Raw genomic sequence first — 14,079 nt, 5'->3', positions numbered from 1 at the left:
TGTATCGAATCTAAATATATGTTATACCTACATACTCTCTAAAAAGGCCAAAACGCAAAATGTTTTCGAAACACACCGTGGAATTTGAACAAGCTATTGCTATAATTGGAATCGAAAAAGGATGCAGGCATTTTCCTGTTTCAAGAAGCCTACATTTGCATCCACGTTGCACACTTTGTACAGTGTCACTATCTAAAAGCACCATGTCGTCAGTGCATGGAAACTGCATTCGTGGCTAAATCTAACACTGTTTTAAGTGCTGTTTAAAATACGACATCCGCAGGCTCTGTACATATTCTCTTGTTTGAGGCCATTCCTCAGGCTCAAACGCTGCACACGTTTCCAAAGGAAACTAAAATATTTGGAAATATGGAAAAGAGTTTCACAGACAGTTGGCTACACACACCTTACTAAAAAGATCACATGACCTGAGCTGACACACCTGCGGGTGAAAGATTCATTGAAAGCGCGTAGGAGGATTCTTTTGTGAAGTCAAATGCTTCGGCAGTGGTTCCCAGCCCTAGAGATTCCTAGAGATCTACCCTGACCTGTTCGCGTTCACTCCAACCATAACAAAGCACGCCTCATTCATCAGCTCGAGACCTCATTGAACTGCGAATTAGCAGAATCAGGTGTGCCAAATTGGGGTTAAAATGAAAACAGGGCGGTGGATCTCCAGGAACAGGGTCGGGAACCGCTGTGCTAGGCTACGGGTTGCGCCTTGGCTGGCGATTACGATCTGGAGTCTACCTGACCGACCCCCATTAATATTTTCCTTTATAGTATATGCTACGTTAAGTATTCATAAACACTGAAAAATTCTATGAAACATTTTTAGATAATTACCAATTCATCCAAATACAACCCAAGCATTATTCGTGTAGTGCCAATACCGTTTGAGTGTAAACGCCGATCAACCATGAGCAACAGCATAAACAAAGACGTACACGATTCCAAGTCATGGCCACCGTAATGTAAAACAATTTACACCACGCAAAGTAGGCTACGCTCTGCGCGACGTGCAGTGGCTAGTGTCTCAATGTCACATTTAACCGCACTGAGACGTTCTGCCACGTTAGTCAAGTCCAGTTGGGCAAGTTTCCTTTATTGCAAAAACCTGGCAAATCCACTTAAGAATGCATTTATGAGCACATTACTGAATGTGGAAATAATATAAAAATAAAGGAGGTATGTGGCTTATTAAGGATATGAGCATGTCATGAAAACAACTGAGCAATCAATCTCTGTGAGCGATGAGCACTATCAATGTGTATTTAAATGTGATTTAAATGGGTGTTTTTTGATGTATAATCATAGAGTTAGTTAATAACTTCAGTCTACTCCAGAATGTAGTAAACCTATACTCTGAAGTGCTGTTGCATACCTCACATATTTGTCAAGATAAGGTAGGCAAATTAAGGCATATAATATACTGTTGGTTTCATAACTGCTACATGTAATTTCTGTATTTTCACATTATGTGACCACATTTCAGGGAAAATGAAAAACGCAAACATGTACTATCAGTATAATGAGTAATCTACACTCAGTCTTTATTCAACATAAATATAGCACGCATTAAAAACTACACTCCACACTTCTTATGTCAAACCGTGAAACACTGTGAAACTCTTCCCTGATGTTAATGTAGGACATTGTGTGCCTAGAGTGACTTGGCACTTGAACAAATCCAAAGGATAAACAGTGCCCACAGCTGGTAGGATTATGCAGTTGCACTATTACCATTTATGTTACTACAGTCTGTTGCCTGCTTGGGAAAGTGGTTTTATTCTATTTAAATAATTCTTAAATTCTATCTTTCTGCTGAACACACACAAGTAATGACATTGCTCTTAACACTCTTGTTATGATTGCCTTTTATTTATTTATTTATTTATTTATTTATTTATTTGTTTGTTTATTTTAACCTAATGATGTGCTATATAATGCTATGTATTGACAAATATCGATCATTGGTTATGCCCAGATTATGCACTTTACGGTCAAGTGTTTCCTGCTCGTGTTTTAATCTCATGTCTGTTAAGTGTCTGTATTTTTATGGCTGTCGTGTAAAATGTGGTCTGTGTTGTTTTAACCTTTGTATAGGCTACCTGCCGCGCAAGGCAAATTTTCCTCCGGGGACAATAAAAGTATTGAAATTGAAATTGAAATTCTGTGAGGAGTTTGAATGTTCTCCCTGCATCTGCGTGGGTTTCTTCCAAGTACTCCGGTTTCCTCCCACAGTCCAAAGACATGCATCGGGTGACACCGAAATGACTGGCAATAATTTTTTTGTGCAGTGTTTCGTGTAGCGACGAGTTGAAACAGCTAATTTCTCCGATGCAGTTTACTGCCGCTTGATTTAATTAGCGGTATTAATGTGATGAGGAGCGCCCACATCCGACAGCAACCCCCCCGGTTCGACAACACCCCACCACCACCCCCCATGACCCTGACCAGGAATAGATGGGTAACATAAAGGATGGATGGATATACATGAGTGCACATACATTTTTATGCTTCCATAAACTGATGTCAATTCCACTGACCAAAATAATCATAATGCAGATTGATATAATGTCTTACTGAAGTGGATGCATTACAATGAATTTTTAAAAAAGTAACATGTTGGAGCTTGGATTATAAAAAACAGTGTTATTTATGCTGCATTCATTTCATACAGGAAAGCATTACCTAGCAGCATAATGATTATTTATACTGAAAATCCACCAGGGAGTCCAACAAGTCCTCTGTGAAGATAAAAAAAAAAAAAAAAAAGTTTTTTCCGCAATACTGTGCATGACCAGCAGATGGCAATCTCAATTCTTTCATGAGAGTCATGGGTAATGGAATTTGAAAGGATGGCAATATGACTAACATAATACAAATACATTTTCAATGTATTGTTTAAATATATTTTATTGGCACTGAAATATTTGTTAACCTAACTTCAACATGTCATTCCACATAAAATAAAAAATGCTGTGTGGCAAAATTGAATGGTAATGGCAATAAAGTAGCTTTCATGAATTTTTATTTATTTGTGTCTTTTAATTGTTATTATTCAAACAGTGTACAAGAATTACAAGTGTGGGGGGCTGGTATATCAAATATGGAGTTATCTTGTAATTTTGTAGATTGTGTGGAAATCACTGACCTTGCATGAAACATCTAGTATTTTGAAGGTTGGTTAATAGGAATGTTGTGTGCGGTACAAGTGTGCACCCCACTGTGGTAAATATTCTGATAATTGTGATAATTAACTGAATTGGTGTGAAAATATACATTTGTAAAATAAAAAAATAAAAATTAAAAAATAAATAAATAATAATAATAATAATAATAATAATAATAATAAAACGTCTTTTAAAGGTTCAGCAGAAATATAACGGCTGTATTTCTCATCTCTTATTTCAACACGCAGTGCTGAGAAAGAGCATGTCCTGCTACAGAATTTTACAACTCCCTGAGGAATCTAATGGTTTGAGCAACAATATTCTTCTTCTTTGAGGCTCCTCTTATGAGCGAGGAATATGGAAGACATAAACCCTCTCGTTCTGAATGTATCATACAGACTGCATGACAAAGAGCTTATTTCCTGGAAGCTGCATATTTCTGGGAGGCCTGTCATGGTAAAGAGGGTCATCTGAAACCTCCAGAATTAACATGTTAAATGGTACGTAGTTTAAGATTACACAACTGTGAACAAATTCTGTCCTGAGCAGGATGCAGTTTTCCTGGTTTACTCCTCCAGTTTCTGCTGGAGCAGATGAGTCTCTGATCGAACACATATTTACTTACTAAGAGATGAAATTGGTGCACCAAATGCACCAATTTCACCAAAGTGAAAAAGTTAATGTGATGTGTGTATGTGCGTATATGCATGTGGGCACACCTACACACTATTGACTGGTTTTCTAATTAACTGCTGACCAGTGTCTGTTCCTCTTGAATTATTCATGCATAAGTAAATACATGCATTACAACACCTGTTTTATAGTGTGCATCAATCACCATTGTTTCTTTTTCCATTAAACGTTCACTTTTAACACCCTGCTAATCTCATTTTCTGAATATCTTCCAAATATCATTGTGCAACAGCTGGAAGAAAAATGATCTTTCTTAGCATTTCCATATGGGTAATCTCAGGATTGACTACACTCCTGGTGCATATGTCTCTTTTGCTACAAGGCTTTTATGATCCCAGACAGAACGCCAGTAGGCGGTAATATCTCTCAACTGCATCCCTTGTCAAGCTCCGCAGAGATGGAATGAAATATAAAAACTTATCAAACCTCACACTCCTCTTTCCAGGCCACTCCGCTCCACATGGAGCATAATTGCCACCTCCCAAAGAAGGCCCCTCCCCTCAGTCCCATCTCCTCTCTATCCTGCCCCCCACCCCCTACAATCAGAGTCACTGCCCATAAATATGACCACAGGAGGCTGTTGCAGATCTTAGAAATTTCACAATACTGGCTGTGTGACATTTGGATTTGTAACAAACATGTCAAGCTGACAACCATAATGGCTTTTTATTGTAACAATACAGAAATATATGGATTTGAGGTATGCTTTTTCTGGTATGATATGGTTTACGTGATCAAGAAATCGTTGTTTAACTTTTTTAATTTAGTTTGATTTCCACCCTTACATTACACATGATGCCCATGTACAGTCATGCAAGATGGCAGCGTGAATGATGTGAGCTGAATTATTTATTTATTTATGATTAACTTAGTTCAGCAACATCAGGAGGAAACATTTTTGATCATGAACCATTATATTCATCCCAAGAAAATAACGTCAGTCTCTAAAGTTTATGGATTCAAGTGCTGTTTGTTTTTCAAACCATGACATAAGCAGACACGGACATAAAATATTGGAGGTGTTGTGAGTGCGGAGAATAGGATAAGAAGTACGAGTATAGCCTCCATTCCTTTTCTAGGACTACAAGCGTTCTTCTGGGCCTTCTAAAAATTGCACTGCAAGACCAATCCTTTTCCTGGTTTAAGAAGAGGAATGGTTACTTAATATTCGACAGAGCGGCCAATTATCTCCGGCGATGAATAAAAAATCCACGCAAACAGCAGCCCTATTGGCCCGTTAGACGCGTGACGCACTCCGGGTTTCTCCGGAATATGCAATGAGGCTCTGGCTGCTCCAGTGCAAATAAAGGGAGATAGCGGACCACAGACTCCTGCACAAACTTTTTAGCCTGACAGGCCAGAACTATGACTTTTGCGTAATCGTAAACCAGGGACAGGGATCCCAGCAGGATCCGAGGGGTGAAGAGAAGGAAAGTAAGACACTTCTGGGTGCGGCGAGAGAAAAGAAACACACAGAAAAGGACACTCAAGTGACAAACTAGAATCCGAAGTTGTGATTTACCTAAAAGTAAAGGTGGAGAATCGAACAGCTAATCCGTTCAAAGATGAGCTTGATGTCTGCCATAGACACCAGTGCCTCTGTGTACCAGCCTGCACAGCTCTTAAACTGGGTTTACCTCTCTTTACAAGACACCCACCAGACCAGTGCTTTTGATGCATTCAGACCAGAGTCTAATTCTTCCCATCCGGATCTGAACTATACCAAGCCTCCCGCTGCCGACCTGAGCTCCTCTCTAAATTCCAACTATCTCAACAACTTCTTTCAGCTGCAAAGGAATGAGGTTAGAGAGATTCGGAATATGTTCTTTTTCACTTGAATATTGATTGCATCGATGTTGTTTGCACTTCCCGACTGGAAGTAACTCATGTTCTCCGTTAACTGTTGAAATAATTGTGCTGCGTCCATGCGTATTCCGGTTTTTCCATATTTCATATGTAGCCTACTATTTGCAGACACACTGACTCCACAATGTCGATAATACGAATAGTATATTCAGTTTTGGTTTACTTATATTATTTTGGCCTTCGACGAGAATGTGAAACTGCAAACTTCACAGAAGTTATTGTTGTCAGTTAGAAATAGCTGATTCATTTGTTGGAGCCGATTCAATTAAGTTCCACAATTTGATTTATACTTGGCCAGTTATATTTAGTCGTGGTCAAGAGACTGTGGATCGAGACGACATATTTCACCTTATCTGATGATCAACAAGTTGAATTGTATCGTTTGACATGAACTCATCATTAAAATAGCTATTATTTGGAGATTAAGTTTATAATTAGGGTGCATTTTATGGCGAATGCGAGAACATTTTTATTTGCCAACAATGCGGCAACATTTGTGTTGCGCACACATACTTGGACGATAGCTTTTAACATATATGCTTTTTGTTTACATTTGATCGCCCCACGGACTGTGTAGGGACGATGTCGGGACAGCCTGACATTACAAACAGACTCGCGCAGTTCTTTTGTGGCCGCTCGTAGGCCAAAATAGCACCAGTAGCCTACAAACAAATTTATGTCACGTCTCCTTTTAATTGTCAGTGGTGTCTTGCTGCAAGATATACTTTTAAAACTCTGATCAAGGGTGAATGCCTTCACATAAGGCTGTCTTGTATTGTGGCTAATTAGAATGTCCTGCACGTCGAGATTTCTGAGGTTGTGGTCTGCATAATGAAAAGATAAGAACATAAAGTGAAGTTAGTATACGCGTAAAAACGGTGCGTTATGGAAGTGATCGATGATACATGTATTTGCTGAGCAGCATTGTGTCACATTACTAAAATGTTTATTAAATTGTTCTGTGGGACCATTTTTGTTCTGTAGAATTTCATTATACAGTTTTCTATTAAACAGATTCAGTAGTACTGGCCTTAGTTTATGTGGAGTGGCGGAAAATATACAGTCAAGTAGTAGCTGAAGTCCCACAATAATTTATAAAATGGTAGTGCTACAATACTCAAAATGCTACTGAAGGCCTTTAAAATAATGCTGCTTACTTTTATATAAATAAAACACACCAAACCATCTACTTACGCACTGAAGTTGTCTTATACATTGTTCTGTCCTAACTTGTCTATTACTGCTGTTGTTAATTGCATATTCATGCTAGGTCCCATTACATTACATTACATTTATTTGGCGGACGCGTTTATCCAGTTACCCACACCATTGGTTATTACTGGGTTCAAAACCGCTATGAAGCCATGCTTTGTATGGGCGTATATTGCTAAATGTAGTCAAGAGTGTCTTTACAGTGTCTTTTCAGACCAAGCATACAGTAAATAATGTTTTGTTTCAAATGCATATGCATGACATTACTAAATTATCTTTAAGTATTTTTGGAATTAATTTTCTTTAAAATTTTCTTTGAAAAGCATTTATATAATTTAGACTTCTACTGTTGATTATTTAAGTTTGCACAGAATCCACAAAAGGTTTGAAAAAATTGTCAGTAAAGACATTTAAATATTTCAAATTACTGTTATGGTTTAATTTGTAGAGGATGCTATTTTTGTGGTGCTAATGTGATGAATTGAAGGCGGGGCTTGGTACAGTGAGACTGGCCTGTTTTCTATTACGTAGCATTAGAAAGTGTGGTACTGCACTTGATGATGGCTTGAAAGGTTTCTTGTAAGCACAGCAAATCAGCAGCCAAGATAAAAAATAAAAAAAATTTAAAACTTGAGGCGAGTCATGTACATACTTTGCAGAAAAAAATAGCTTTGATAAGTTTCATATTCAGCAGGAAACCAGAGGCATTCTGGGAGCAGTTGCATAACGCACATCTTTTATAAACTTCATTGCCAAGTATGAATGGTTCCAGAGCTTTAAGTGGCGTGATTAATGTGATTTTGCTGTGAAGTAAACTTTACAGAACAGAATTCTCTAACCCACTACAGCCAGGGAACCTCCATATGAGATTATGTAAGACTGACCATGAACCCTCTTGAACCAGAGAGCTGTAATTAGTATATTACCCACAATGCTATGCCCCAGCAGAATGAAACAGTTGCTATGTAGAACTTTACTTTGGAGGCCATGTTGAAATGTTATTGGAATGATTGCTGAATGGTTTAAAATCTTGACTTATGCAAAATCGATAATTATTGTGATGATAATTATGATGTTGGTGTGGTTGGTGTTTTGATGGTCACTACTGACAGGGCAGCATTGGTCTTTTTGCTTCACTTGATCTGCTGTTTCCCAGAAATGTTCATGTGCAATGCGCTCACCCATTGGCTAAGCTGTGGAACACAAACCACTGTGACAATATATAACTATCAGTTCATGAATATATGGTGTAGTGTGTCTGTGATTAGGCTATAGTTAATCTACACCGGATCATAATCTTAGCCTTTTTTATAGCAGAGGATGGTGGTGTGGTAAAGTATTTTGGGTCGAGCCATCTGGGTGATTATTGTGGAATGTTCATAAAACCCGGGTGTTGATATGAGGGGGTGTTCCGCTCCCATATTTTGGGTTCAAAATCTTTGTGTTTTCCTAGAACACTCTCAGCACACAACTGTTTATATATTTTTCAGATTAAATTAATCTTCACCCATATTTCCCACCCAGCTAGGATGCTGTCTATCATGTTATCCACAGTCTAGCAAATTACAAAAAAGTCTTCTTTTATTTTACTCAAAATTTTGTGCAGCGAGGAAAAATAAAATACAATGAAACGTGCCCTCCGCTGTAGCGACAGATGTGTACTGCTGCACTCCACGCTTTATGAGAATTAGTAACGGCTGTTTCGAACGGACTCACTGGCCAGCGGACGCTGTGGCCATCGGAGGTGTTGAGCGCTCGATGGAATTATTCCCCAGACTGAAGCCCCCGGGCTGCCCCCCCGGGCTGCCCCCCCCGGGCCGGGGAACCGGTCACCAAACAGCCAGAGCTCCTGGGCCCCGAACGGCCGGAGCACAGCCCGACTCGGACACGCGGCAGCCATTTTCTGAGCGAATAAGCCCTCATTGTCTCTTGATATAGTGCCTGTGTGTCAGAACTGCGTTCTGGTGTCAGTGGGCAGCTGTGGAGCAACGGCCGGCTAAAAAAAGGCCCTCAGACTGATTTCTATAACCTGTGCGGAAGAGTTCGCCGAGGTCCGGCTCCCCCCCGACAGAGTGCGTGTAACGTCCAGTTACCCAGGTCAGCTGCTCGATTCAATTAACCTCCACTTCAGGGGAACATCAGCCTTCAGAAAAAACAGCTTTGGTCAGCAGGAGTTCAAGTCCACAGGGTGCAATTTGAATTGGGAGACTCTGTTTTCGTTTAAGCTAAATACCCAAATGCTAATATTTAGCAATGGTGTAAAAATGCTAATACATTTGAAGAGATCACAAGATTTCACTCTCTGTGAATAAAGTTTTATTTGATATAGTACTTCTATAATCCTGCTGTGTTGTGCAATTTGAAGAGACAACAAAAACTTGATGTGGATATGAAACCTTTGTGCATTATGTATGAGTTATGCCATTTAAGCACATTTGTAATAATGGCATTCATGAAATTCTGAAGAGTATTATTTTGAGGCTGCATCTTTCTGGGAAATTGTTTTGATCTTGTGGTGCACTCATTCTTTTTAAATTTTGTGAGGGTAGAGGTGTCTCTTTGTGTGGACAAATGTGTCTTCTTTTAAGGTTGTGCTATTGTTTTACTTTTCAGTTCTATGTGTGGTGCGTGTGTGTATGTTTGTGTGTGTGTGTGTGGTGGGGAGGTGGGTGTCACAGATACAATTCTATGGTGTGTTGACGCTCTCTGGTGTGCTGGTAAAATGTGACCTCTCTCTCTGGTGTGCCGGTAAAATGTGTCCCCTCTCTCTGGTGTGCTGGTAAAATGTGTTCCCTCTCTCTGGTGTGCTGGTAAAATGTGATCCCGGTCTCTGGTATGCAAAGGGAAATGCAAATGAGATGGAAACAGAGGTGACGGTGGACATCCTGACACGGTTAACATGAATGTGAACAGGCCGCTCTGTGTCTAAGCTAGGCAGTGGCAGACACAAGGGTCCTTATTGACTTTGTCAGAGATGTATGTCATCTGGCTACCAAGTGTCACACCCAGCTAAAGCAGTAATCATTGGTGCTGTGACTTCACCCAGAATCTAATCCTGACAATATAAGTTCCGAGAGTTGGCACTGAAATGTCTAGTAGATCAGGCAGACCTGCATTCCATATCTATTAAAATACGGGAAAAAATATAGTTTTTTTTCCCAATACGTTATTAATCTTAAACTCTGACATGACGAGGTAGACATCACTTTTTTTCAGTGCAGCATGCAGTTGCTTAACAGCTGGGCATGAGTGTGGCAGAACTTATAACCCCAGATACAGCAGCCCTGGACACTGCCTGAGTAACTGGGTTACAGTCGACATCTTCCTGCAGCACGTATGCGTTCACACCCTTCTGCACTGCTCGGCCACTCCCCGGCAATACAATGGGGCCGATTGTATAGGAGAATCTATCAAGAATGAGAAAAGCCATGAGAACAGGAGCTTGGTTCTTTGCAGAAGCAGAATTCAGGCTTTTCTCTCAGCGAGGAGAGCACACACATCTGCAGGACTATAATAACGTCTTGTTCTGCTCGCTGTGCAGGCAGACCAGTAAAAAAACGTTCGTTGAAGTTTTTACTGGAGCTGTACTGATGCTGAAAACATCTTCCCATACCACACCAGCGTTTCCATTTACTGATAATTATCCGATTCTTGCTGAATCACTTGATGAGTGAACAGATTCTCTGTCCCTCCCATTACTAAACTGTACCTCAGCATATTTTCAGATGTGGCAGTTACTTTTAAAACTTGTCAAATTAACTGCATTCACGCGAGCACTAGGTTAGTGTCAATGACAATTGTTGGGCACATGATTTCACAGGTGTTTTACATCCCTGGTCAACCCCTCTCTTGTCCAACAAGAGTTTCCCAGTCCCAGAATTACCTGTAAAAATACTGCCTGTAAAATACTGCATTCGTTTTTTATTTCTGTTGAAGCCCTGTGTCAAAAGATATATGGCCAGCTACAGGCAACATTCCAGCAAAGGAAGTATCAAATTTTGGTTTACTTCAAAATATGTAGCCAAATAAATACAAACGTGTGCTTATTCGAGGGAAAAGGGGGAAAAACTAAATTGAATGATTGTTAATTTAATTCAAATATCTTGTGTGAAAGAAATGATAAGATGAGCAACAGCTGCTGAATAAGATTGGCCACTTGGGGAATGCTCGTCATTTGTGGGGATTAATTGAGTTCATGGTATGACACACGGGGAAAGAGAAACTCTGCTTTTACAGAATAAAAGAGAAGGAATTTCACAGATGTCACGGTGACATCCTCTACACAGTCTCATCCTCTGCAGACCATAAAAGCTTGTGTACTATGGCAGACAACCTCATCATCCGGCTGGGCTGATCCGCAGTGAGCTGCCGCTGTTTGTTTGGGTATCTGAGTGCATCTGAACGGAGAAACAATGTTGGGTCACTTTCACCTCAACCACATAATGAAGACCAATGCTCTTTCAAGTTTCCACCATCCCAAATATTTACGTCAACTCTTTAGAAAAGTATTGGTTCTGTGCAGTGTTTGCTCACAAGGGATTTCAGTTATCTAAATAAACTGTTTACAGGGGTGTGTCAATGGTACCATACTGTATTTGATTAAAACAAAAGAAACAAACAAAAAACTATGAACTATTAGTTTCATGTGTCTTAACTTCTAGAAATTGCAACATAGTATGCAGACATAAATGAGGCGGCCAAGTGAGATGTTTCTCATGCAGGTGAAATTCACAGAATAGAAAAGGAGCAAACTGTTAAATCTAGACCAGCGTGATATAGGTCAGCTCAGAGGCACTAGCAGTAATAAAGGTTATATGGATGAATATATGGCATTTTTCACTATGCCAGTAAATATGCTTGTCATATAGCATTGAAACATAAGTGTTTTTAAAGGAGTCATTGATTGGCTTTGACGTTTCCCTCAGCGCAGCCAATCACAGTGCAGACTCCCCACAGAGATTACACAATGGCCCGTGCCATTGGCTCTCAGTATGCCAGCTCCAGTGTGGTCTGGAGCGTTTTTAACACCGCGTCCCAAAGTTGATCCTCTGATGTCATGCATATTTCACTGCCACAGAGCGTAAAATGGAACCGCTTTCAGGAACTGATCAGTGTTCTGCTGTTCCACTGCAAGCCTTGATTAACAGACCATATAAAAGCAGGAACTGATCGCTGTTCCTCTGTTCTGCTGTTCCTCTGTTCTGCTGTTCCCCTGCAGGCCCTGAATAACAGGCCATATAAAAGCACCTCCCCCTGCGGCTCTCTCAACAACATCGTGGACGGCCTGAGCTCGCTGACCGACCACTTCTCCGACCTGTCCCTCTCCTCCGAGCCGCGGAAACCCAGCAAAAGGCCGCCGCCCAACTACCTGTGCCACCTGTGCTTCAACAAGGGACACTACATCAAAGACTGCCCGCAGGTAAGACCCTTAACCTGCCCCACGGCCCTCTGGGAAAACTGCGTCCCTGGCCTGCTTTCCTAATGGATCTCCTCTGTGTTTGTGTCAAGCGTATCAAGCCAATGACAAAGGTGTGGTGAACCCTGAGGAACCAATGAGAGTGTTTCACGATTCCAAGCCCATGTGTTCAAAACGAGCTGCGCTGACTGTTACTGGAGAAAACTGCCATTTTCTCTCTGGTCTCTAGTTCGTGATCTCAGATGTGAGGTCTAGTGTGCATTTGACAAGGGGGATAAAAGACACACCCCTTCAGGACTAAATTGGATCTGATTTTCTGGTTTGAGTGGAACTGAATGGACAGTAACTGGAGGGAAGATTTGTACAGCAGACATGAAATCTAAATAATATTAGCCGCAGGGAAACAGGCCTCAGACCAGCGCAGCGCTGTGTGGAAACTCCGCGTCTCGAGGGCTGTGCTGACCTTTTACAGCAAAACAGTTATGCGCACGCTGCGCACTGTTTTATACATTTAAGTCACCACACTTAATTTCAAGCTATACTTCATGAATCACTTTAGTCTTGTATCTAGTATCTTGAAAATCAGCAGCAGCTGTTTTCAGTAGACAAGATTTTTTGCAGCCAGAGAGTACGTTTGGGTACAAAATCAGGCTAAAGAAATAGTTTTTTTCTGTGTTTGATTAGTATATTCAACAACAAAAAAAAATACACTCAAACCATTATAACTTGCAGAGATTCTAATACGAGAGGGACTTCAGAAATGTGTGCTCCTGGTCACAATATGTCTTTTTTTGTTGTTTTCATAGGTGCACATATATTTTCAGTATCTGTACTATGTGTCATATCCAGTGCAGATAATAATCAAATCATGGCAGTTATATGATCAGATGGTGCTGCAATACGTCCAAGCTTAATCCTCCTGTCAGCAACACGCATGCCAACATATGTGTATGAAACATGAAGTTTAAACTGTAACTGCATTATATGTGTTTTTGGCAGAACTACATCCAATTAAAACATCCCTGTTATTGTTTTCCATTTTCAATCATTGGACCACCTAAACTTGTTTGTCATGGTTTCAAAAAGAAATTATGTAATGAAAGAATGAAAATGAAAGTTTATTTTCTTTTTTTTTTTTGGTGCTATTGGTGATTTATTGAACCACGCTGTAGTTTCCAAAAGGCAGAGAGAGATTCCACCCCACATCCCATTTCAATTGAGTGTACCAGGGCACTGTAACCAGGGCCAGATGTGGGATTAAAACAGTAAGCCTCTCCTTATGAAAGATGAGGGGCTTCCCTGCACGGGCTGGACAAGCCCTGCAAACTGAGGGGGTAAAGTATCTCCCCCGTTCTCTGTGTTGACAGGGTCTCTTAGCCTGTATGGATCTCCAGCCTCTGTTAGAGCGGCATGCTAGGCGTTAGCGTTAGCTTTAGCTTGTTCCATAAGTTGTAGCCCACAGGAAGTGACCGAAGCCTATAAGGAAAATACATCACAACAGATTGGTTTGTATTCATTTATTTAATTTGGTCCAGGAACTTTTTGTTGATTGTTTATTTATCTTGTTTATGCAGAGTGGTTGGCTGTGAGGGGTGCGTACTGCACGTGCTCAGAGAGTTGCGCTGTGATTTTCTGCCATGGCGGGAGTGCCGCTGTAGGAAGTGTGAAACACGCATATTCATATTACAGTGCAGCCTTTCCCCTGCGATGCGGCCT

General features: G+C 40.5%; 1 protein-coding gene across 1 annotated transcript in view; it reads left to right on the top strand.

The window, feature by feature from the left end:
- Window positions 1-5,166: 5,166 nt before the first annotated feature.
- The window catches only part of LOC118220745 (zinc finger CCHC domain-containing protein 24-like), a 40,704-nt gene continuing 31,791 nt past the window's right edge, over window positions 5,167-14,079 (top strand). The window contains exons 1-2 of the mRNA XM_035404925.1: window positions 5,167-5,671; window positions 12,166-12,366. Coding sequence (XP_035260816.1) covers window positions 5,435-5,671; window positions 12,166-12,366 — 438 coding nt within the window. The 5' untranslated portion in view covers window positions 5,167-5,434. The remainder of the gene's footprint in view (window positions 5,672-12,165; window positions 12,367-14,079) is intronic.

This window comes from Anguilla anguilla, chromosome 2 (genome assembly GCF_013347855.1).
Source record: "Anguilla anguilla isolate fAngAng1 chromosome 2, fAngAng1.pri, whole genome shotgun sequence".
NCBI classification, from domain to species: Eukaryota; Metazoa; Chordata; class Actinopteri; order Anguilliformes; family Anguillidae; genus Anguilla; species Anguilla anguilla.
The sequence above is the reverse complement of the archived record's forward strand: the minus strand, read 5'-3'. Positions and strand labels throughout refer to the sequence as shown.